Here is a 24,788-nt window from a genome sequence, read left to right as displayed (position 1 = left end):
GGACTACTCTCATTGGACGGAAGTAGTCCGGAAATGTTCTCAAAAGTAAGGATTTACCAAGAGTTTGATATTAGCAGTCAGTGACAAACACAGCCAAACAACAATACTCTGTAGTAATCTGAAGATGATGCAGAAAATCTGGTTGATGCATTTCCCTTTCCCAGGATCAGTAGGCCCTAGTTCAGGCTTCTCCAACTCAAGGTCCAGAGGTGTCGACCTTCAAGCTTTTATTCCAGTGCATCATTAACAGACCATGTTAAAATAAAATGTAGCATGGGATTTAGTCTGGGCCATAATTAGCTGAGTCATAGGGCTGTTATATAAGCCTGCATGCTCTCCAGTGCCAGAGTTTGCTCTGAATTGTTAAATTAGCAAAATAAAAAGCCATTGACTATTTACTGTGAACTATATCAATATACTTTGACATGGGATACTGACCAGGCTGGATATTGTCTATGGAAGGTCTATGTACCAGTATAGATTGTGATCCACACTGAGTTTGCATACCTAGCCACAGCCATTATTTACGTACATTAGTATGACCAACAACAATGAGAGTGACTGGACCCTAGCAGCATGCATATATTTGAATGCACTCACCTCACCTGACCTCACTTGAAATCATAATTTGATGTGAACAAAGGCAGCATTTCTTTGTCAAACCAAGTGATGCAAAGCAATCACAGGCAAACTACTATGATGGCTTGAACTATGTCAGCGAAAGGCACAAGGTTAAGATGACACCCCCACTGTGTTTATTAGGGGTAATTATTGTAACAGGACTGGCATGTTTAAACTGTTGACACTTCTAAATGAAGCCTTCAGTGGGACAAGGCCGATCCTGTTGTTCAGTTATAATTCTATCCCAACCAGTTCCGAGTCAAGCTGCCTTCTGGAATTCACACGTGATCCATCTGGCACAGGGAGGGACCATTAACTGTGGCTGTCAGGACAGTCTGCAGTATATTGAGTTACACTACATGACAAAGTATGTGGACACCTGCTTGTCGAACATCTCATTCTAAAATCATGGGCATATGGAGTTGGTCCCCTCTTTGCTGCTACAACAGCCTCCACTCTTCTGGGAAAGCTTTCCACTAGATGTTGAAAATGTTCTTCCATTAAGCCATAAGATCATAAGTGAGTTTGGCTCACAGTCAACCTTCCAATTCATCGCAAAGGTGCTTGATGGAGTTGAGGTCAGAGCTCTGTGCAGGCTAGTCAAGGTTTTTATTTATTTAACTAATCAAGTCAGTTAAGAACAAATTCTTATTTACAATGATGATGTTGTTGTTCAGGAGTAGAGCAACAGATTTGTACCTTGTCAGCTCAGGGATTCGATCTAGCAACCTGTCGGTTACTGGCCCAACGCTCTAACCACTAGGCTACCTGTCATCTTCCACACAGATCTCGACAAACCATTTGTGTATGGACCTGGCTTTGTGCACGGGGGCGTTGTTATGCTGAAACAGGGAACGGCCTTCCCCAAACTGTTGCCACAAAGTTGGAAGCACAAAATCTTCTAGTATGTAATTGTATGCTGTAGCATTAATATTCCCTTCACTGGAACAAAGGGGCCCAAACCGAACCATGAAAAACAGCTCCAGACCATTATTACTCCTCCACTTAACTTTACAGTTATCACTATTCATTGGGGCAGGTAGCCAAACCCAGATTTGTCCGTCGGACTACCAGATGGTGAAGCGTGATTCATCACTCCAGAGAATGCTATCCCACTACTCCAGAGTCCAATGGCGACGAGCTTTACACCACTCCAGCCGACGCTTGGCATTGCACATGGTGATGTTAGGCTTGTGTGTGGCTACTCGGCCATGGAAACCCATTTCATGAACCTCAGGACGAACAGTTCTTGTGCTGACGTTGTTTCCAGAGGCAGTTTGGAACTCGGTAGTGAGTGTTGCAACCGAGGACAGACGATTTTTACATGCTATGTGCTTCAGCATTCCCGTTCTGTGAGCTTGTGTGGCCTACCAATTCGTGGCTGAGTCATTGTTGTCCTTCACAATAACAGCGGTGAAAGTCACGGAACTCTTCAGAAAGGCCATTCTACTGGCATTTTTTGTCCATGGAGATTGCATGGCTGTGTGCTCGATTTTATACACCGGTCAACAACAGGTGTGACTGAAATATCAGAATCCACTCATTTGAAGGGGTGTCCACATACTTTTCTATTTATAGTGTATATGCTATACCCAGAGGAAGGAAGGAGAGGGGGGCTGAAATTACCATGGGTGCCCCCTTCAAGTCCCCAAGCTATAGTCAAAGCTAAGACTTGGGTACGGCAAGTGACAAGTCCCCTTACTCACATCAGCATTTATAGACAGGTATTCAGAATGATTGATTTGTGAATAGGAGATTTATTCTAAGGATGACCGGTCAGTTTGATTTATCATTGATTGTTTTCCATCCCCTTTAGAAGGTTGTGACTAGTCAGACAGAAATACAACCAAATATCAATAAACTTTAAATATCGTATTAAATACATGCTCCGGAACTTTGGTGACTACTAAGTATTTTTTAAACCTCCCGCTTTGGACTGGATGTATCAATGTGTAGTTCAGAAATGCATAATCTATGAGCAGAATTACAATCTTACCTCAATTAGCCACGAAATCCCTAGTCTGAAAGCGACTGTTTTTCTGAACAATGTGACATTTCTGTACATTTTCCCCCACATGGTCCAACACCCTAGGAATTCGAGTTCTCGTCGATGAGCTTCAGCTCCTCACGAATTGAGTGACAGCTAGCAAGATGCACACACAGCAGAGCGAGAGCAATGACGTGGTGTACATATCTGCACATATGTGACGTAGTATGCAATTTTAATGAACCACTTTTGGCTCATGTGGCCTACTTTCAGAACTACTCGCTAATAAGTATACAAAAGTTCCAGAGAATCTCTATAAGTATATATTTTTATGAACAAAGAAATGAGAAGTACAACAGGATATTATGTAACTCATATAATATATATACTGAACAAAAATATAAACTCAACATGTAAAGTGTTGGTCCCATGTTTCATAAACTGAAAAAAAAAAAACATTTTCTTTTTCATACGCACAAAAAGTGTATTTCTCTAAACTTTGTGCACTAATTTGCTTGCACCCCTATTAGTGAGCATTTCTCCTTTGCCAATATAATCCATCCACCTGACAGGTGTGGCATATCAAGAAGCTGATTAAACAGCATGATCATTACACAGGTGCACCTTGTGCTGGGGACAGTAAAAGGCCACTCTAAAATGTGCAGTTTTGTCACACAACACAATGCCACAAATGTCTCAAGTTTTGAGGGAGCATGCAATTGGCATGCTGACTGCAGGAATGTCCACCAGAGCTGTTGCCAGAGAATTGAATGTTCATTTCTCTACCATAAGATCCCTCCAAAAAAACAGAGAATTTGGCAGTACATCCAACTGGCCTCACAACCGCAGACCACGTGTGTCCACGCCTGCCCAGGACCTCCAAATCCAGCTTCTGAGTGGAGGGCGGTGGTGCTGAGGAGTATTTCTGTCTGTAATAAAGCCCTTTTGTGGAGAAAAACAAATTCTAATTGGCCGAGCCTGGCTCCCCAGTGGGTGGGCCTGGCTGCCAAGTGGGTGGGCCTATGCACTCTAAGGCCCACCCATGGCTGTACCCCTGCCCAGTCATGTGAAATACATAGATTAGGGCCTAATGAATTTATTTCAATTGACTGATTTCCTTATATGAATTGTAACTAAAATCTTTTAAATTGTTGCATGTATATTTTTGTTCAGAATAATTTATGGAACAAATAAAGGTTACATAGAGGTGTTACAAAGAAATATACTTCACCAAAGTACAAGATGCAAGAAAATGATGCTTGATTAGTTCACTCTGCACTGTTCCATCTGAACCAGAGGCTCAGTTGAATTCCAAAACTGGCAAGCTCCTTTACCCAAGGTGTGGCTGTTGTTTCCCAAAATAACTGAGTGCAGCTGCGTCCCAAGTGCAACACATTGTACGCTGTTATCTTTAGACACATAGATTTAAACTGTATTCTTAAAATGGAGGCTGTGGATTTGTTTAAAGTCAGAGGGCCAGAGAGAGTTAAACATCTTATCTGGCTGAAACCTCCTGGTACATGTGTCCCTTTCGTTCTGGATTCATCAGGCAACTCTCACAATATCATCACCAGAAAGGTGTTCCTCACAGGAGATAAATCAGTTAAACTAAATCCTACTTTGGGATTATTTACAAACAACATAAATCGCTAACTAAACCAGGATTAACACAGATTGGATGAATGGAATCCTTTTAACTGTAGGCGATGAAAGCAGAGTAGTTTTGATACACGAAGAGTAATTATCTCACCTAAAAATATATATAATGCAAGACAAACAGAACAGATTAATGAACTATAATTGGCAAACTAAGTCCAGTAGTTAGATGAGTGAGAAGTCCTGGTCATTGTGGTACAGCTTAGTGTACCAGAGTTGGCCCTGCTTTAATATTCTCCTCGTCCTCACAGCACCAGCCTATCTTCACCGCCCTCCTGGATGACCTGGCCAATGGAGGCTTGGCTCTGGGCCTTCAGGAAGCACTGGCGCTTGCACTCCATCAGCTGTTCCAGGTCGCGCCACATCTTCACCTGCTTCATGTTCGGCCCATGGCTCTCCCTCACAGTCTTCTGCTGCTCACGCAACTTCTGTTGTTGTCCAAAGGGAAAGACTACAAATTAATGTCAGCCCAACATGCATACAGTGTATGATCAGCATTGTTAAATGGCCTTTTTTCAGTTGAATACCTTTTCATTATAAGTTGCAAGGCAAGCCATCCTTTTATAAATTAACAGGAAGCTTGACCAACCAAATACTTACTACTTAGAGGAATTAGCATATAGCCTATTCATAACCCTAAAAAGAAGTAGCTTGTCACGAATGTGACAGGGGTGGGGAAATGTAGATGAGTGTAGATGAGGACTAGGACAGAGCTAGGGTAGAGAGAAATCAGCATGCATCCCTCCAGCCGCTCCAGTGATGAGGATGGACATTGTGTTATACAAGCTGCACCTATACTGTGTGTAGTAAAAATGTTTGTATGAGCATGGTCTTATTATATATTACAGCATATTGTGTAAGTCTATAGAAGGGGGTGAGAACCATGAGCCTCCTAGGTTTTGTATTGAAGTTAATGTACCGAGAGGAGGATGGAAGCTAGCTGTCCTCTCGGCTATACCATGGTGCTACCCTAGAGAGTGCTGTTGAAGCTACTGTAGATTTTCATAAATAACAGTGTTTTAATCTATTATTTTTGACGTGAATATATTTAGTATAGTTTTATTTAAAAAGGATTACTTTTAATGTTTCACAATTTTTATGAAATTTACTGAAGAGGTTGGTCCTCCCATTCCTCCTCTGAGGAGCCTCCACTGCTGGTCTACTGCAGCAGCACATCTACATTACAGTTTGTATACTGGGCCAAATGGTTTAGCAGGAATGCAGCTGAGCCCCTCTGCCATACCCTTCCTCCTCTCTGGCATCCCTCTTATCAGGGTGAAGAAGGAAGGAACCCAAAGCATGGTGCCTGTGTTTGCAGGGGATCCATTTCAGATGCCAGTGCAGCACAGGATTGGCACCGTGCCTGCACCCTGACAAAGCACAAACAGCACCTCTGCTCACCTTGCCCAGGGACTCCTGCTCTACAATGTTCTTCATGTACTGCTCCCTGTGAAACAGCCAGAGGGTCAGAGTTCATGTGAGCCTTTTCACTTTCGCATGCTCAATGCTGCTATTATGACATTACTGTGAGTTTTACAAGGAAAATACTACCTAGTAGTTGAATAACAACATAGCAAACATCCATAATATATTTTATTAAACCAGTAATATAAATAGATATACATATTTTTCTATAGCAAAGCAATACTTCTGGACACACTTGGAAACGAGGGTGACCTATGAGGGTGAATCTACTAACAGACTACTGTAAGTGTGTACTTTGAGGGAGGTATAGGGGGAGGTGGGTGGCAACAGTAGCATACAGTATGCACCCATTGTGTTGTAATCGTAGCATATGGAGGTGACTGTAGTAATAGAAATCCTAAGCAGCTGGCAGACTCACCTGATGGTCTTCCTCCTCTCTTGCGGATCAGGAGACACGTAAGCCTTCATCTCCTCTGCTGCTCGCTGCATTTGCATCTCAATGATCTGTGAAGAGAGAGAGAGATGGACAGAGAGAGAGAGCTCTGGTTGACGGTCACAGAACAGGTGTTGGGGGAGGGGTTGTTTGCTACCTGAACCCCTTACCTCTTTCATGCAGTTGATATAGTGGTATCGGTTTTCCTCCTGAGCCATCTCCTCCCTCAGAGCTCTCACCTCCTGCAATGGAGGTGGTGAATGAAAACATGTGGCAATAGGAAACTGAAGCTTCAGGCCTGAAGCATCAGATGCTTGTTGCTATGGCAGTACTGAACTGGTCCTCGCGCAGAGCACATTCCAATGATGTAAATAGAGAAGATTTGATATGTGGTGATATGCTGATCTGTTGGGTGTGTTGGTAGATAAACCAGGGGTCTACACATAGCATTCATATTATACCTGCTCCAGTTTGGATCGGTTACTCTCCAGACCTGCAGCACAGCTGTCATACTGGGCCTTCTTTTCCTCATACTCTTGAGTTAGGTCCTGTCATGAAAGAAATACCCATTCACAGATACATGAACCCAAAGAAATACACATTCACAGATACATGAACCCAAATAGATACACATACATGGACATATTCAAAATCATTTAAAAAAGACAGAGTACAATGACAACACTTTTCACCATTCTAGTATGTTATGTATGCATAAATTCTAGTTTCCCCAACCCCTTTCATATCATTATCAGATCAAAGCCCATGTATTTGCACCGTTTTACTTAAGCCTAAGCTCTAGCTGAGTATATTCATACATTTCTGTAACTTTTCATCATTAGTAAATGTTAGCCAGTATGATGGTCAACCAACTCAGGGAACACAATCTGGAAAATATGATCCCCAGCTTTAGCTGAGAGATGTGAGGTGCTCTCCCTGTCGTACACTATGGACACAGACTATGTTTCAATTATCGTTAATGGACTCCACAACAATCCTGCATGAAGTCAACAGCAGCTGGCTGATGCCTCAGGGTTTTCCCCGCTTCTTTTGTCAAATCTCTTGGCCTCATGTCATGATTTGTAATGCTTTTTAATCTGTGGTTGTACTGTACCTGTCAATAATTGACACACCTACTAATTCAAGGGTTTTTCTTTATTTTGACTATTTTCTACACTGTAGAATAATAGTGAAGACATCAAAACTATGAAATAAACATATGGAATCATGTAGTAACCAAAAGTTTTAACAAATCAAAATACATTTTATATTTGAGATTCTTCTTCAAGTGCAGTGGCAGAAATTATAAAGCGCTATGATGGAACTGGCTCTCATGAGGACTGTCACAGGAAAGGAAGACCCAGACTTACCTCTGCTGCAGAGGATAAGTTCATTAGAGTTACCAGCCTCTGCACACTCTTGGCATTCTGTCAACCAGCTTCACCTGGAATGCTTTCCATTGCTCGTGTTTCTTGGCCCAAGAAAGTCTATTCTTATTGGTGTCCTTTAGTAGTGGTTTCTTGACAGCAATTCAACCATGAAGGCTTGATTCACGCAGTCGCCTCTGAACAGTTGATGTTGAGATGTGTTTGTTACTTGAACTCTGAAGCATTTTTTTGTGCTCAGCATATGTGGGAACTTCTTCAATACTCTTGGAAAAGCATTCCAGGTGAAACTGGTTGAGAGAAAGCCAAGAGTGTGCAATCTGTCATCAAGGCAAGGGGTGGCTACTTTGAAGAATTTAAAATCTATATAGATTTGTTTAGCACTTTTTTGGTTACTATATGATTCCATATGTGGTATTTTATAGTTTTGATGTCTTCACTATTATTCTACAATGTAGAAAATAGTAAAATAAAGAAAAGCCCATGAATGAGTAGGTGTCCAAACCTTTGACTGGTACTGTAAATTTAGGTTATTCTATAGACACAGATATGTGTAATTACACAATTTGAAGATGAAACTGCAGACAAAGTTTTATAGCATGTGACGTTCACCTGACACTGCTGTCTCAAAGGCCTCAGTTCCTTTATTATTGGAGCAAGGGCAGACTTTTTCTCCACTATCGTTGAGTTCAGTTTCTTCACCTGAAAAAAAGCATCACATATTTCAACCCATCTGCCAACACCATGATTTGGTGGGAAAAGTAATCCACATAAATGTCAGTTAAAGATGACTATGACCATAATAATCATTATAAACTCAGCAAAAAAAGTGCTCAGACTGTGCAATAGGCTGAGAGAGGCTGGACTGAGGGCTTGTAGGCCTGTTGTAAGGCAGGTCCTCACCAGACATCACCAGCAACAACGTCGCCTATGGGCACAAACCCACTGTCGCTGGACCAGACAGGACTGGCAAAAAGTGCTGTTCACTGACGAATCGCAGTTGTGTCTCACTAGGGGTGATGGTTGGCTTTGCGTTTATCGTTGAAGGAATGAGCATTACACCAAGGCCTGTACTCTGGAGCGGGATCGATATCGTCATGGTCTGGGGCGGTGTGTCACAGCATCATCGGACTGAGCTTGTCGTCATTGCAGGCAATCTCAAAGCTGTGCGTTACAGGGAAGACATCCTCATGTGGTACCCTTCCTGCAGGCTCATCCTGACATGACCCTCCAGGATGACAATGCCATACTGCTCGCTCTGTGCGTGATTTCCTGCAAGACAGGAATGTCAGTGTTCTGCCATGGCCAGCAAAGAACCCGGATCTCAATCCCATTGAGCACATCTGGGACCTGTTGGATCAGAGGGTGAGGGCAGGGCCATTCCCCCCTAGAAATGTCCGGGAACTTGCAGTTGCCTTGGTGGAAGAGTGGGGTAACAGCTCACAGCAAGAATTGGCAAATCTGGTGTAGTCCATGAGGAGGAGATGCAATGTAGTACTTAATGCAGCTGGTGGCCACACCAGATACTGACTGTTACTTTTGATTTTGTTCAGGGACACATTATTCCATTTCTGTTAGTCACATGTCTGTGGAACTTGTTCAGTTTGCGTCCCAGTTGTTGAATGTTGTTATGTTCATACAAATATTTACACATGTTAAGTTGCTGAAAATAAAACGCAGTTGACAGTGAGAGGACTTTTTTTTTTTTTGCTGAGTTTATGTCACCTGTGTTGTACACAAGCAGGGGCCTTAAAGGGTGTGCATTCAGAGGCAAAGCTATCTAAGGCCAAAGATTGTGAAGTGAGTGAACGTCAACTTTATGGCTACAGCCAGGAATGTTTGAATCATTGGCAGCAGCACAAGTGTGCAAGCTGCCAGCTTTAACCACAAGCCCTGACTACCCTTTAAATAATTTCAAAAACATCTTGGACTGGGGCCTAAACGGCTGCAACTGGTTCTATTTGGACTTCAATGCAATGGGATGACAGATTGTTTTATCAGAGTGATTTGGTGATCCAACTTGGCTTAAAACTCAGCAATTACTCTTCCTTTCCCCACAAAAAGACAGATTAATTACACACAAGTGGTATTTCAAAAGGTATCAAGTCACTAAATCAATGCAAATAAATCAAAGACACAAACAAAACAGGACTAGGACACTTCTGGTAAAACAAATTGTGCTGTGTTTGTGTATCCCATTAGAAGGGGCATCTGAACGCAATCAGCATGATCCTGTGACTGAGTATGGGCGGTCTGGAGTGGGGAAAGATCTGTCGCTGTGGTAAAGTGAGATGCTACTCAGATAGTGGCTCCGATCCCGATATAGTCACCATTTCTGACATGTCATCCAGCGAGCGCCCCTTCATCTCGTCCAGTTCACTCTTGATGGCTGACACTCTCTCCAGTTCCTCCTGAGTGTCACTGTACCCAGAGATCCCCTTCTGTGCCTCCATGGATTGCTAAATGGACCACAATAAGAGCATGAGAGGGCATATGGGGTGACACATCAGTAACTACACCAAATATGACAGCCTTGTAATGCAACAGCATAAAATGATGCGATTGTATCCAGTGTTAGAATCCTGAGGCAAATGTTTAGGGACTGGACCTGGCAAGAGTTCACTAGAAACACCTGGCATTTGAGCAATGTAGTCTACACACCCACATGAGCTGCAAGGCAGTAAGATGAAATCAGTGAATTCAAGTTAATAATTTGAAATGAGTAAACCTCCATGTAATGTATACAGTGGCTCACCTGACTTAATTGTTAATGATTCATTTGCACCATGTCAACAAATGTAAGCCTATAGCGATGACTCAGAAACGGTGGTTGAGGAAGTTCCGCAGCATTATCAAGGACCCCACACACCCCAGCCACGGACCATTCAATCCCTTAGTCAGACAGACGGTGTCGGAACATGAGGTCTGATACCAACGGGCTCAGAGACAATTTATCTACAAGCCATCAGACTGCTGAACACTTGAACTAGACTGACCACCTGCACTGACTTTCCACACATGCACACAGACACCCACCCACACAGACATCCACACATATATTCATGCTACACACACATCACAACTGCACAATTTAAACACTTGGCCCCAATCCCCACTTCCCTGATACATGTGTAAATATTGGACTATAAATTGTGTCATCCTATATTATGCTTACGCTAAAAATGTACTATTCTACTCTACTGCCATTTACTTTATGTTTGTACTCGTATCTTTTATTATTTCTTATTGTTGTTGTATTGTCGAGAAGGAACCGGCAAGTAAGTATTTTGTTGGACGGTGTTTACCATGTACATCCTGTACATATGACTAATAAAACTTGAAACAGTGACTGAGTTACCCCCTCTCTGTCTGGGAGGATATATAGCAGCATGGAGCCTAGTCCTGAAATGACCCCTGGTGCCTGTGCTCTAAGCACTGTGAAGGGTTGTGTCCACACAAACAGGCAGGGGTCAGCTCAACACCTGGGAGTAGAGGCCACTTTGTTCTCCAAGAAGAGAAGATTAAATGCGAAGAGATAGCAGGACGTGTGTGTGCTCTATTATATGAGTGAGAAATCTGTGATCTATGAAAAGAAACACAATTTCCTTCCCATGTAGCACCAATCCCTCTCTTGCAGATCTGTTCACAGATATAGACAATGTAAATGACCTCATTAAATTACATTATAATATTTGGTTCTGATATGAATAGTTCACAGTTGCAAGCAGGGCTTCTAAGTGAGTTTTGGGTTATACAGTAGGCTATAACCAACATTGTTGCAGTAAATGGTTCATAGTTGTAGGTTGAAGGGGTAACAGTTGGACTGGGGTGACTGAGTGATTGGAACAGGAATGCAGGTGGTGAGAGGAGAGAGGGCTCAGACACTAATAAAAAAATACCAGCGTCAGACAGAGAGAAGAGCAGATTCAGCCATCACAAATAGCAGCAGCCCAGCCCTTACTGTGTCAGCCAGGCTATCAGCAAGTCAAGAAGCTGGGAGGGAACGGAGGTGTGAAGTTATTTCCAGGAAGGTATGTCACTTTACTGTTAATGTACATTGCATGAACAAGGGCAGGATGGAAAGGTAAGTGTCCCACTATACACATACAGGGGCTTCTATGAGGTATGGAGGGGAGCAGGTAGGGTGGATTGCTGCGAAGGGGATTGCTGTGGTGCATAGTTACCAGTTGCTGTTGGCCGACCTCGTGCCTCTGTTTTAGGATTTCCTCTGTCCGCTGCAAGACCCCATACTCAGCTCTCAGCTCGGTAATCTCCTGACGCTTCTTCTTGAACACCGTCCCCTTGCTGCGCAGTTTCCCCACAAAACGTTTAAACTGAGAGGAATCGAGAGAGACTATTGTCATGAAAGATATGCTAAGAGAAATGGAACAAGACAGAAATGACAACATTAAAACATTTTTTTTTTTTTTTACTTTCTTCCCACACAGATCAAACGTCAGTGAAGAAAAAGTAAATACACAAGGGAAACCACATCTTGACGCCAGGTCATCCCCTTCAGTTTCTACTGAGACAGACATGACCCATGTCTGAGAGAGTGAGTTAGGGAGTGTGAAAAAGAGAGAGTTACTGTAATGTGGCTTAGTATCCAGCAGTGATGGAACAATGTAAAATGTTCTTGGAGAAGACAAATGCTGAGGGTGAGGCAGTACGGGGGGGGGGGCATGCATGGCTTGTGCGCAAGAATGTATGGTTTGTTTTATTTTGGGACATCAAGGGACATCAAGGGCAGACAAGTTTGAGAGGGAATTAGCAGCCAGAATAAGGCTGCGTAGCATTCCCCCGTCACATACAATATGTCCCAAAACAGCTGCAGAGGATAGTTCTGGAAAATGCAGCACATTGGGATAGTTAAGCAGTAAGGCCCGAGGGGGTGTGGTATATGACCAATATACCACGGCTAAGGGTTGTTCTTACGCACTACGCAATGCGGAGTGCCTGGATACAGCCTTTAACCATGGTATATTGGCCATATTCCACAAACCCAGAGGTGCCTTATTGTTATTATAATTTTTTTTGCCATAACCATGGTATACGGTCAGATATAACACGGCTTTCAGGCAAATCAGCATTCAGTGTTCGAACCACCCAGTTTATAATAGATAATAAAACATTGTGCCCAGACAGTATATGCACTGAGCATATTTATAAATAGCAGTAACCTACTACATGTGAAATCCATTTTGGCAGGGTGAATAGCTTTTCCAGACTGAGCAAACATCTGTTATTTACGTTGGGGGAATTTGGGGTGAAAGTGAACAGAAAGCATTATTATTTCCATGACAGACTGACCTAGTGATGTCACTTGTTAAATCCACTTCAATCATTGTCAATGAAAGGGAGAAGACAGGTTAAAGAAGGATTTTTAAGCCTTGAGACATGGTTTGTGTATGTGTGCCATTCAAAGGGTGAATGGACAAGACAAAGGGTTTACGTGGCTTTGAACGGGGTATGGTAGTAGGTTTGTGTCAAGAACTGCAATGCTGCAGGGTTTTTCATGCTCAACAGTTTCCTATGTATATCAAGGATGGTCCACCTCTCAAAGGATATTCAGCCAACTTGACACAACTGTGGGAAGCACTGGAGTCGACATGGGCCAGCATCCCTGTGGAACGCTTTCGACACCTTGTAGAGTACATGCCCTGACGAATTGAGACGGTTCTGAGGCCAATAACTCAATATTAGGAAGGTGTTCTTAATATTTTGTACACTCAGTGTATGTAATGATGGAACACTAGCAACATGGTGGACTAGTTTGTAGTGGGTGTAAAAGCAAGCTCACTGAGGATGAGCAGTTGCTGGGTGACATGTGATGACATGTTAGCAGCATAATGGAAAATACCTCTGATAAGGTGCTCATTTCCACCATGACCCATGGACCCGTGGAGAGACAGATAAGCCCAGTGTGACTAGACCCTTTCCATTTACCATAAATCCCCTGACTCCTCCTCCATCCGGTTCTCACCTACTGTTACCATACTGAGAAAAAGTCAGGTTTAGAGTTTCCTTTCACATCAAACACACTCACTCATTATCCAGAGGAGCAGATGAAACCACACACATTGAACAGGGCACGGAGGAGAGCAGGTAGATAGTGGATGCTATTTCAGACATGCAGCTCCTGTGCTTCGCCAGCCTGTCCAGCTGTCAGCGCAATGTTTTCACTGAGTGTGGAACGCCTGCCCATAAACCACTCAGACAACATATGGGTACAGCACATGCCCTATGCATCAGCTATCACCACTATATAGACCTGTTAATGGCCGAAGGTCGCGCTGCAAACAGGAACAGGCTTAGTCTGAGATGTGAAGAGTGGTCGTTCTCTTTATCCTTGATCTTACAGAGCCAGGCACAGGGTGTGTTGACACACAGGAGTGATGGCTCCTGGCACTATGTTGCAGAGGCAAAAAGGCACTCAAATTTGAGAGGCCTTTCTCTGCCAATGGTTTATACTAAGTGATCTAACCAAACATGGCGTCAAAGCACGCATGGCTCTCAACCTTTGCCTCTCCCGAGTCCGTAGGGGAGTTGGAGCGATGGGACAAGACGAACTACCAATTGGATATCACGAAAAAGGGGTAAAAGTACAAAAATATAAACAAAACCTCATGTCAGTTTGTTTTCTTTGCGGTAAAATATCCTCCATAGATGTCAAAGTTAGTTGAAGGATTTACACTGAAATAGTTTGTTTTGCTGAATTAATTAAGAATATTTACACAAGAGATATAAAAATAAAATACATTTCAGACAGTTTGTTAAATACTGTCCTGGTTCCGGGTAGCCCCTGTTGTGGTCTATTTTTAACCTTGCATGGGAAAGTGGGAGAGTGAGGGGAACAGGGATAAGTAGCATTAGCCTGTAAGCTCCACTATGTTTACATAAGAGCAGAAATAGCGTCTCATGTTTACTGGGATCCACAACTCCCGCACGTCACCCTTATCAACAAAGATTATGTATCGGAGTAGACGTAAGCAAACAGTAGAATGTTTAATCAATCTACCCCTAAAGATGGAAAATATATGATCTCCGATGCATTTTACTATCTTTTGAGAAAGTTTGGATAGTGATGTTCAGTTTTGAGTGGTGGGCAATTGTACAATGTTGCATGTGAATACTGAGCAGATTGTATATAGTGGTAGCAGTCTTTTTGCTGCAAAATGACAATATTTCAATCACCCCAAAAAAAGTATATGACCCTATTCCACAAACATTGACTGGTGAGAAAGGTGATTGCTATTGGTGTGGATGATGATGTTCAGACAAGAGTATTGAGCTGTGAGAGGCGGTTAGTTACTGTAATGTTACCTCATCTCCCTGGATGACCTCGTCTCCGTCCTGGTCTCGTGCCAGGCTGTTCTTCTGGTTCAGCTCTCTGTCTAGTGCAGCTAGCTCCTCCCGCGCCTCCTGCAGCTCCTCCGCCTTCGCCTCCTTCTTACGAGTTATAATCGATGCCTGAAGAGCCACACCAGTCATATTATTACAGATACAGTCAATACAGATACAGCCAGTATATATATACACACACGGTGCCTTCGGAAAGTATTCAGACTCCTCAACTCCTTCAACATTTTGTTACCTTACAGCCTTATTCTAAAATTGATTTAAAAAAAATGTTTAACTCAACAATCTACGCACAATACCCCCTAAATAACAAAGCGAAAACACGTTTAGACATTTCCGCACATTTATTTAAAGTGAACAACAGAAATACCTTATTTACATTAGTATTCAGACCCTTTGCTATGAGTTTCGAAATTGAGCTCAGGTCCATCCTGTTTCCATTGATCCTCCTTGAGATGCTTCTACAACTTGATTGGAGTCCACCTGTGGTAATTTCAATTGATTGGACATGATTTGGAAAGGCACACACCTGTCTATATAAGGTCCCACAGTTGACAGTACATGCCAGAGCAAAAACCAAGCCATGAGGTCGAAGGAATTGTCGGTAGAGCTCCGAGACAGGATTGTGTCGAGGCACAGATCTAGAAAAGGGTACCAAAACATTTCTGCAGCATTGAAGGTCCCCAAGAACACAGTGGCCTCTATATTTCTTAAATGGAAGAAGTTTGGAACCACCAAGACTCTTCCTAGAGATGGCCACCTGGCTAAACTGAGTAATCGGTGGAGAAAGGCCTTGGTCAGGGAGGTGACCAAGAACCCGATGGTCACTCTGACAGAGCTCCAGAGTTCCTCTGTGGAGATGGGAGGACCTTCAAGAAGAACAACCATCTCTGCAACACTCCACCAATCAGGCCTACCAATTATGGTAGAGTGGCCAGACGAAAGTCACTCCTCAGTAAACGGCACATGACAGCCTGCTTGGAGTTTGCCAAAAGGCACCTAAAGACTCTCAGACCATGAAAAACAAGATTCTCTGGTCTGATGAAACCAAGATTGAACTCTTTGGCCTGAATAGCAAGTGTCACCTCTGGAAGGAACGTGGCTCCATCCCTACGGTGAAGCAAGTTGGTTGCAGCATCATGCAGTGGGGATGTTTTTCAGCGGCAGGGAGACTAGTCAGGATCGAGGCAAAGATGAACAGAACAATGTACAGAGAGATCCTTGATGAAACCCTGCTCCAGAGCGCTCAGGTCCTAAGACTGGGGCGAAGGTTCGCCTTCCAACAGGACAATGACTCTAAGCACACAGCCAAGACAACGCAGGAGTGGCTTCAGGACAAGTCTCAATGTCCTTGAGTGGCCCAGCCAGAGCCCAGAATTGAACCCAATCTAACATCTCTGGAAAGACCTGAAAATAGCTGTGCAGCAACGCTCCCCATCCAACCTGACAGAGTTTGAAAGATTCTGCAGAGAAATGGGAAAATCTTCCCAAATACAGCGCCAAGCTTGTAGCGTCATAACCAAGAAGACTCGATTCTGTACAGTAATCGCTGCCAAAGTACTGAGTAAAGGGTCTGAATTCTTATAACATTTCAGGTTTTAATAAATTAGCCAAAATTTCTAAACCTGTTTTTGCTTTGTCATTATGGGGTATTCTGTGTAGATTGATGAAGAAAAAAATGTATGTAGTCAATTTTAGAATAAGGCTGTAACGTAATAAAATGTGGAAAAAGTAATGGGGTCTGAATACTCTGAATACGTCAAGTTTGGACACACCTACTCATTCATGGGCTTTTCCTTATTTTTACTATTTTCTACATTGTAGAATAATGGAAGACATCAAAACTATGAAATAACACATATGGAATCATGTAGTAACCAAAAAAGTGTTAAACAAATCTAAATATATTTTAGATTCTTCAAAGTACCCACCCTTTGATGACATTTTGAAATTTTTCACATTGACTGACCTTGTGTTAAAGTAATGATGGGCTGTCGTTTCTCTTTGCTTATTTGAGCTGTTCTTGCCATAATATGGCCTTGGTATTTTACCAAATAGGGCTAACTTCTGTATACCACCCCTACCTTGTCACACAACTTATTGGCTCAAATGCTATTAACTTTTAACAAGGCACACCTGTTAATTGAAATGTATTCCAGGTTACTACCTCAAGAAGCTGGTTGAGAGAATGCCCCCCCAAAAAGAAAGAATTAACCCCTTTTTTCTCCCCAATTTCATGGTATCAAATTGGTAGTTAGTCTTGTCCCATCGCTGCAACTCCTGTACGGACTCGGGAGAGGTGAAGGTCGAGAGCCGTGCGTCCTCCGAAACACGACCCTGCCGAGCCGCACTGCTTCTTGACACAATGCCCGCCTAACCCGGAAGCCAGCCGCACCAATGTGTCAGAGGAAACAGCGTGCATTGCACCCGGCCTGCAACAGGAGTCGCTAGAATGCAATGGGACAAGAACAACCCTGCCGGTCAAATCCTCCTCTAACCCGAACGATGCTGGGCCAATTGTGCGCCGCCCCATGGGTCTCCCGGTTGCGGCTGATTGCGACAGAGCCTGGACTCAAACCAGGATCTCTAGTGGCACAGCTAGCACTGCCTTAAATCACTGTGCCACTCAGGAGGCCCTACTTTGTAGAATCTCAAATCTATTTTGATTTGTTTAACACTTTTTGGATGTAGTAACATGAATTCCAGGTGTTATTTCATAGCTTGATGTCTTCATAGCTTGATGTCTTCACTATTATTCTACAATGTAGAAAATAGTAAAGAATTAAGAAAAACCCTGGAATGAATAAGTGTCCAAACTTTTGACTGGTACTGTGTGTGTGTGTGTGTGTGTGTGTGTGTGTGTGTGTATATATATATATATATCCATTTATTCTAATTCACACAAAATAACCAAGCAGAACATGCGCACATTTCACAGGTATAGAACAGTGACAAAACCAGAGCAGTTCATCCTAGATCTGCCTCACCATAGCAAAAGAGACAACAAAACAAAGTATTACAATATCAATATGATAACATGAATAAATATGTTGATGAAAAATAAAGTTGCCTCACTACATCAGACAACATCAATCATCCACAAAAGTTCAAACAGCCAGCAAACGCTTAACCATACACAAACAGCCAGCTCATACAAATTCATATAGCTGACAAAGATGTCTAATTTAAACTCAGCAGAAAAAGAAATGTCCTCTCACTGTCAACTGCGTTTATTTTCAGCAAACTTAACATGTTTACACATGTTAAGTTCTGAAAATAAACAAAATATAATATTTGTATGAACATAACAAGATTCAACAACTGAGACATAAACTGAACAAGTTCCGTTCAGACATGTGACTAACAGAAATGGAATAATGTGTCCCTGAACAAAGGGAGAGGTCAAAATCAAAAGTAACAGTCAGTAACTGGTGTGGCCACCAGCTGCATTAAGTACTGCAGTGCATCTCCTCCTCATGGGCTGCACCAGATTTGCCAGTTCTTGCTGTTAGATGTTACCCCACTCTTCCACCAAGGCACCTGCAAGTTCCTGGACATTTCTGGGGGGGGGGGGGGAATGGCCCTAGCCCTCACCCTCCGATCCAACAGATCCCAGACATGCTCAATGGGATTGAGATCCGGGCTCTTCACTGGCCATGGCAGAACACTGACATTCCTGACTTGCAGGAAATCACGCACAGAACAAGCAGTATGACTGGTAGCATTGTCATGCTGGAGGGTCATCTCAGGATGAGGGAGGAGGATGTTTCCTTGTAACGCACAGCGTTGAGATTGCCTGCTATGACAACAAGCTCAGTCCGATGGCGCTGTGACACACCGCCCCAGACCATGACGGATCCTCCACCTCCAAATCGATCCAGCTCCAGAGTACAGGCTTTGGTGTAATGCTCATTCCTTCGATGATAAACGCGAATCCGGCCATCACCTCTGGTGAGACAAAACCGCGACTTGTCAGTGAAGAGCACTTTTTGCCTGTCCTGTCTGGTCCAGCGACAGTGGGTTTGTGCCCATAAGCAACGTTGTTGCAGGTGATTTCCGTTCGAGGACCTGCCTTACAACAGGCCTACAAGCCCTCAGTCCAGCCTCTCTCAGCCTATTAGTCTGAGCACTGATGAAGGGATTGTGCGTTCCTGGTGTAACTTGGGCAGTTGTTGTTGCCATCCTGTACCTGGCCCACAGGTGTGATGTTCGGATGTACCGATCCTGTGAAGGTGTTGTTACACGTGGTCTCCCACTGCGAGGACGATCAGCTGTCCGCCCTGTAGCGCTGTCTTAGGCGTCTCACAGTACGGCAATTTATTTCCATGGCCACATCTGCTGTCCTCATGCCTCCTTGCAGCATGCCTAAGGCAAGTTCACGCAGATGAGCAGAGACCCTGAGCATTTTGGTGTTTTTCAGAGTCAGTAGAAAGGCCTCTTTAGTGTCCTAAGTTTTCATAACTGTGACCTTAATTGCCTACCGTCTGTAAGCTGTTAGTGTCTCAACAACCATACCACAGGTGCATGTTCATTTATTGTTTATGGTTCACTGAACAAACATGGGAGACAGTGTTTAAAATTTTACAATGAAGATCTGTAAAGTAATTTTGATTTTTATGAATTATCTTTAAAAGACAGGGTCCTGAAAAAGGGACGTTTCTTTTTTGCTGAGTTTAGCATCAATGACAGAATATGGCATTCTGAAATGTACACAACATTCATCCTAGGTAATTGCTGGTGTTATGTCATATAATAATAACGCTACTGTATCTCTGAAGAATGTGATAATAGAAAATAAGAAAAAAAATAATAATCACCTGTTGTCTGAAAAGAGACAGTTTATCATCTATGGGGTCGTTTCGCATCATTCTTTTCTCAATCAGCAGGTTTATTTCAATGTTGTTTTCTCGAATCTGGACAAAGTGGGGAACAGTCAAACTTAAACTTTCAATTTGTCAGAATCAAACTTTTTGGCTATTGTCAGTCATTCTTGTTGTAATATATGTGAACCAAATTTACAAAACTTGCAAAGCTCAATAGCGTAATTGCTCAGGTAGGTAGAGATATCTCACCTTGTCCTCTAGTTCTCCAAGCTCAGCTTGGCCCATGGCCGGCTCAGACACCACCTTCTGCAGGTAATGCACCATCCGCCTCTTACTCTCCAGCTCCTTGGGCAGTTTGTCAGACACCATGTAGGAGTTGAACTTGATCTCCTCTTCAAGCCTCTTCATTAAGCCTGAGATAGTGACAAAGACAAAGCTCATTCTTACACCTTTGATCAGGATACCTCATTCTTTGAAACACAATGAGGCACACCTGCTCATTGAAGTAAAGGAGGGTGATATGCACATTTTAAACTTGAGACACCCGTTTATCAAAATCAGATCAAGAGTGTATGCATAACACTGTCTAAATTAACTATCTCAACGGCATGTAACCTCAACATAGATTGTGCTCTTAAATGCTGCTGTTGAGCTCTGATGCACAGTAGGCCTACTGTATATGAGACCGAAAACCATTACAAAATAGTCACATTAGGAAATGTTTTGATATGTGAAATTTTGAGTCATTGGATTGTCAAATTCTTTGTTGGTGTGCCACATCTTTGCTTTCGTCAATTTTTAAACTGTAAATGTGTAAATCTCCTGTGTGATTGTAAACATGCTACTAGTAGATCAGGACAACAACAACAGAGGCAAGTCCACATATGGTGAGCTCTAATGGAGCACATAAAAGATCAGCATGATTACAGGGCCTTAATACAGGTGAAACAATTAACAGAGATTCAGCCTGACCTGATGTGTCCCTGACCTTTCAACCAGCTGTGGCGTTGAGGGTGATGCAGAACATGCCTACTCACTCTCTGGCTTGGCATCTGCTGCTGCCTGTCGCAGGTCCTTCAGCTGCTGCTGAGATCTCTGCAGTCTCTGTTCTGCCTGGAAAAGCTGAACATATCCAAATGGCAACAAACACTTATCAGCATCTAAAAAAAACAACATCATGCTGATAAATCTACTTGTAGGTGAATTTGGGATATCTAATTGACATCCATCTGTGATAACATGTAGACCTTTCCTCTAAAGTCTGTATCACTTATTTGTACTCTGTATGCAGTAAAGTTGATCATATGGATAACAAAGCCTGTAAATTGGAAAGGTAGACAAAACAGGATGTAAACTAGACTAAGAAAAGTCCATTCATTACTTGGTTCTTCTGCTCTTGCTTCTGCTGAGCCAGAGACTCTTCTCTCTCCTTTTCCACCCGTAGTTGTCTGGCCAGTTCCAGCATCCGCTGGTGGTTGGACACTGACTCCACCTGTTGGACACATAATAAACTGTGATACTGTGCCGGCATCTGAGTTTCACCTCACACGACTGCCAGGAGCCACTGCTGCCACTGACTCAGTTCCCCCTTCTGGCATGGCTTAAAAGTATGACCCCTAAATGATCACTCCATTACTCATCTGCCCTGTAAAAGGGTGAAGCATTGAGCCTGTCAGATGCCTGTCTAGTCTCATTCCCACAAGGAATCATTTGGCGTGTATGAGAGGTCATGTTTTCATTACTCTGTGAATGCCTGTGAGTTCCAGGATTATGACAGGGTGGGCTTCCTCAAACAGACTGCCTGTCCGCCTTACCCTCTTCTTCAACCTCTCCACTCGCTTGATCAGCTGGTCCTTCTCCTCCTCCATAGCACCAATGTCCTGAGGTTAGGGAAAAGATTGTGTTTTAGCACTGTGTCTGTGCACATATCACCATCTGTGGCTTAACTTAAGAGAATTCCATATAATACTAAGTGATGAGTGGAAAACATAAAATGTTGTTCCCGTTTTTACCTTTCTGATCTCTGCAGTGGAAAAGCCAGAGCTTTTCAGTTGCTCACACTCCTTGTGGTAGGTCTTGAATCCTTCCACTAATTCTTCATACTACAAAAACAGATCAAACACTATGAAACTATGAATCATATTTCTCAGTTATGCACATAGCAGCTGTCCGAAATGCAGTGACCTTTAAATAATGGTTTTAACTTTCTCTTTAGTCTAGCAAGAAGAGGAGCCAAGATCCCATGTTAAATATTATGCTGCATTCAGAACCTAATGGGAAGGTGGCATTTACCATGTATGACTAGGAAAAATCTACTTGAACATCCCTCCAACTGGTAATTACTAGTGGGAAACGAATCTATGATCCCTGAGCTCTGACTTCTCACACATGCTGACCTCTGATATCACGTACTAAGGTAGAACAGCTTTTTCGACAGTTAAATGAAACAGCAAAACATTTATTTTTATAAATAATCTATTAATATGTTTTTTTAAACACAATAATTTGTTTGCAACCATTATAGCAGTACTTTTAGTTTATGGTTGATGCAGCTTGTTGGCCATGAGCTAATACGTGTTTCTGAATGAGTTGAAAACACGTGAATGCATCACCTTCCCACTTGGTTATGAATACAGCATTATGCTTGCACCTTGAAGTCAGTGGGCAAATTATTTTGCATGGCGGGCCAACGAATTTGCCCAATGTTAAACAAACCTGGTGATAGGTGTCAGTGATGACATCATCCTGCAGGAACTCAGCAGGCACCTCCAGCTTAACCAGGAAGCGAGCCAAGTAAGCTCTCTTCTTCAGCTCTGTGATCCTCTGCAGCAGCCAGTGAAGGATAGGGTGTATCACAGGCTTACTGCCCGTCACCAGGCCCTGTCTGAAACTGCTCCTGTATTTAAAAAGAGAGGACAGTAAAACACTCTGTTTTCTAATGCTGACATCTGCCTGACGAGTAGGCAACAACACGTCTGCTACGCTGATCCTTAACACTGTATTCCCTGTTCACCCATGATTGCGTGGCCAAACGCGACTCCAACACTATCATTAAGTTTGCTGACGACACAACAGTGGTAGGCCTGATCACTGACAACGATGAGACGGCCTATAGGGAGGTGGTCAGAGAACTGGCAGTGTGGTGCAAGAACAATAACCTCTCCCTCAATATGAGCAAGGCAAAGGAGCAGATTGTGCAATACAGGAAAAGGCGGGCCGAACAGGCCCTCATTAACATCGACGGGGCTGTAGTGGAGCGGGTCGAGAGTTTCAAGTTTCAAGATTTGGCATGGGTCCCCAGATCCTCAAAAGGTTCTACAGCTGCACCATCGAGAGCATCCTGACCAGTTGCATCACCGCCTAGTATGGCAACTGCTCGGCATCTGACCGTAAGGCGCTACAGAGGGTACTGTGAACGGCCCAGTATGTCACTGGGGCCAAGCTTCCTGCCATCCAGGACCTATATAATAGGCGGTGTCAGAGGTGTCAAACCCCAATATTGTCAGAGACTCCAGTCACCCAAGTTATAGACTTCTCTGCTACCGCACAGCAAGCGGTACCGGACCGCCAAGTCTAGGACCAAAAGGCTCCTCAACAGCTTCTACCCCCAAGCCATTAGACTGCTGAACAATTCATAAAAATTGCCACCGGACAATTTACATTGACCCAACCCCCCTCTTGTACACTGCTGCTATTCGCTGTTTGTTTGTTACCTATGCATAGTCCCTTCACCCCCACCTACATGTTCAGATGACCTCAACTAGCCTGTACCCCTGCACACTGACTCGGTACCGGCACCCCCTGTACATAGCCTCGTTATTGTTATTGTGTTACTCTTTATTATTACTTGGTAAATATTTTCTTCTTCTTGAACTGCACTGTTGGTTAAGGGCTTGTAAGTAAGCATTTCACGATAAAGTGTACACTTGTAGACAAATAAAGTTTGATTTGATCAGAATAATACTTACGGCTCAGACATATTCCCAGGTGGTTTGTATTTCAACATCCCCAGCAGAGTGAACATTCTCTTTGCTGTCTGGTCAGGCATTTCTTCACGGATATCAATAGTTTGCTGAAATAAATAAACTATGATTTACATGTAATTCACACATTTTACACACACTTTGGGTGACTGATAAACACAATAGTAGGGGAGCTCCAAATGGGGCAGGTGTCATCATCAAGATAATATAATTTTAGGCGTAATATCAACTGGGACAACTATATACACCACTGGACAACTCGTGATCAAGTATGATGTTGTTGTGTACATTGCAAAACATACATTGTCTCACCTTAGGGTCTATTTCGGCCAGAACATCGTTGAGAATTTGCAGAAGTTGCATTGGCTCCAGTGAGTCAAAGGTGATCAGGTTAAAGTTTTTCTTGAAGGGGTCTTTATTCAGGTGCTCAACAATAAATTTAAGTTGCTCGCTCATCTTGAAATCAACTGGTCAGCTAATGTTATTGCGAGGTAAAGAACTTTAGCTGCTAGCTAGTGAAGACGATTAGCTAGCAAAAAGTGAGAATCAACCTTAGCATTAGCTTGCTAGCTATTTACTAGCCAAGCTACCGTTACTTTCCGAGGTGGATAGCTTAAAGCATAGCTAGCTACACGCTGACAAGCCCGTTCGTATGCACGAAGTGGCCAGCTGGCTTGTCCCCTTGTTTCTTTTGAGAAAAAATAGTTTTAAACCGCTAAGACAACGTGTACAGTCACAAGGCAATCCGTCTTGGAAACCAGACACAAGCGTCCTCGAGCTGGTTGCTAACAGGAAGTATTTCGGCTTGTTCAAGAGGGTCAGCCTGCAGCGGGTTCAGCCTGTGGAACATGCTGCGCAAGATTCTACCAAGTGCACACACAGAGTTGCATGCGGGTTCTTGTCCGTCTGGATTTCTCTTTTGTACCAGTAGATGGAGACAAATATCATTATTTCAGGCGGTTTGTAGCCTACTTACCGTAATAATACAACATTTCTGTTTTTAATCTTTCAAAATAGCAAAAGATTAGTCTACATTATTACTTACATAATATAGATAGACCATATAATCCTATTTTCCAGAGTTGTTTTGCAGCTTGGCTTTATCTTTTGTGTTCT

At 43.0% G+C, this 24,788-nt stretch overlaps 1 protein-coding gene across 1 annotated transcript; it reads right to left on the bottom strand.

Annotated features, from left to right (window-relative positions):
* Nucleotides 1-2,969: 2,969 nt before the first annotated feature.
* On the bottom strand, nucleotides 2,970-24,537 carry LOC135539887 (intraflagellar transport protein 81 homolog). Its single transcript, XM_064966109.1, has 18 exons — nucleotides 23,985-24,537; nucleotides 23,658-23,761; nucleotides 22,405-22,585; nucleotides 21,702-21,791; nucleotides 21,504-21,569; nucleotides 21,071-21,181; nucleotides 20,727-20,811; nucleotides 19,939-20,102; nucleotides 19,684-19,779; nucleotides 14,831-14,977; nucleotides 11,692-11,841; nucleotides 9,838-9,966; nucleotides 8,120-8,209; nucleotides 6,584-6,670; nucleotides 6,293-6,364; nucleotides 6,108-6,193; nucleotides 5,666-5,711; nucleotides 2,970-4,692 (listed from the first exon to the last, which is right to left on the bottom strand). Exons 1-18 carry the CDS (start codon nucleotides 24,126-24,128, stop codon nucleotides 4,510-4,512), a joined length of 2,031 nt encoding a protein of 676 aa, XP_064822181.1. The 5' UTR covers nucleotides 24,129-24,537; the 3' UTR covers nucleotides 2,970-4,509.
* Between the last annotated feature and the right edge of the window lie 251 nt (nucleotides 24,538-24,788).

This window comes from Oncorhynchus masou, chromosome 1, assembly GCF_036934945.1.
Source record: "Oncorhynchus masou masou isolate Uvic2021 chromosome 1, UVic_Omas_1.1, whole genome shotgun sequence".
In the NCBI taxonomy this organism is placed as follows: Eukaryota; Metazoa; Chordata; class Actinopteri; order Salmoniformes; family Salmonidae; genus Oncorhynchus; species Oncorhynchus masou.
The sequence above is the reverse complement of the archived record's forward strand: the minus strand, read 5'-3'. Positions and strand labels throughout refer to the sequence as shown.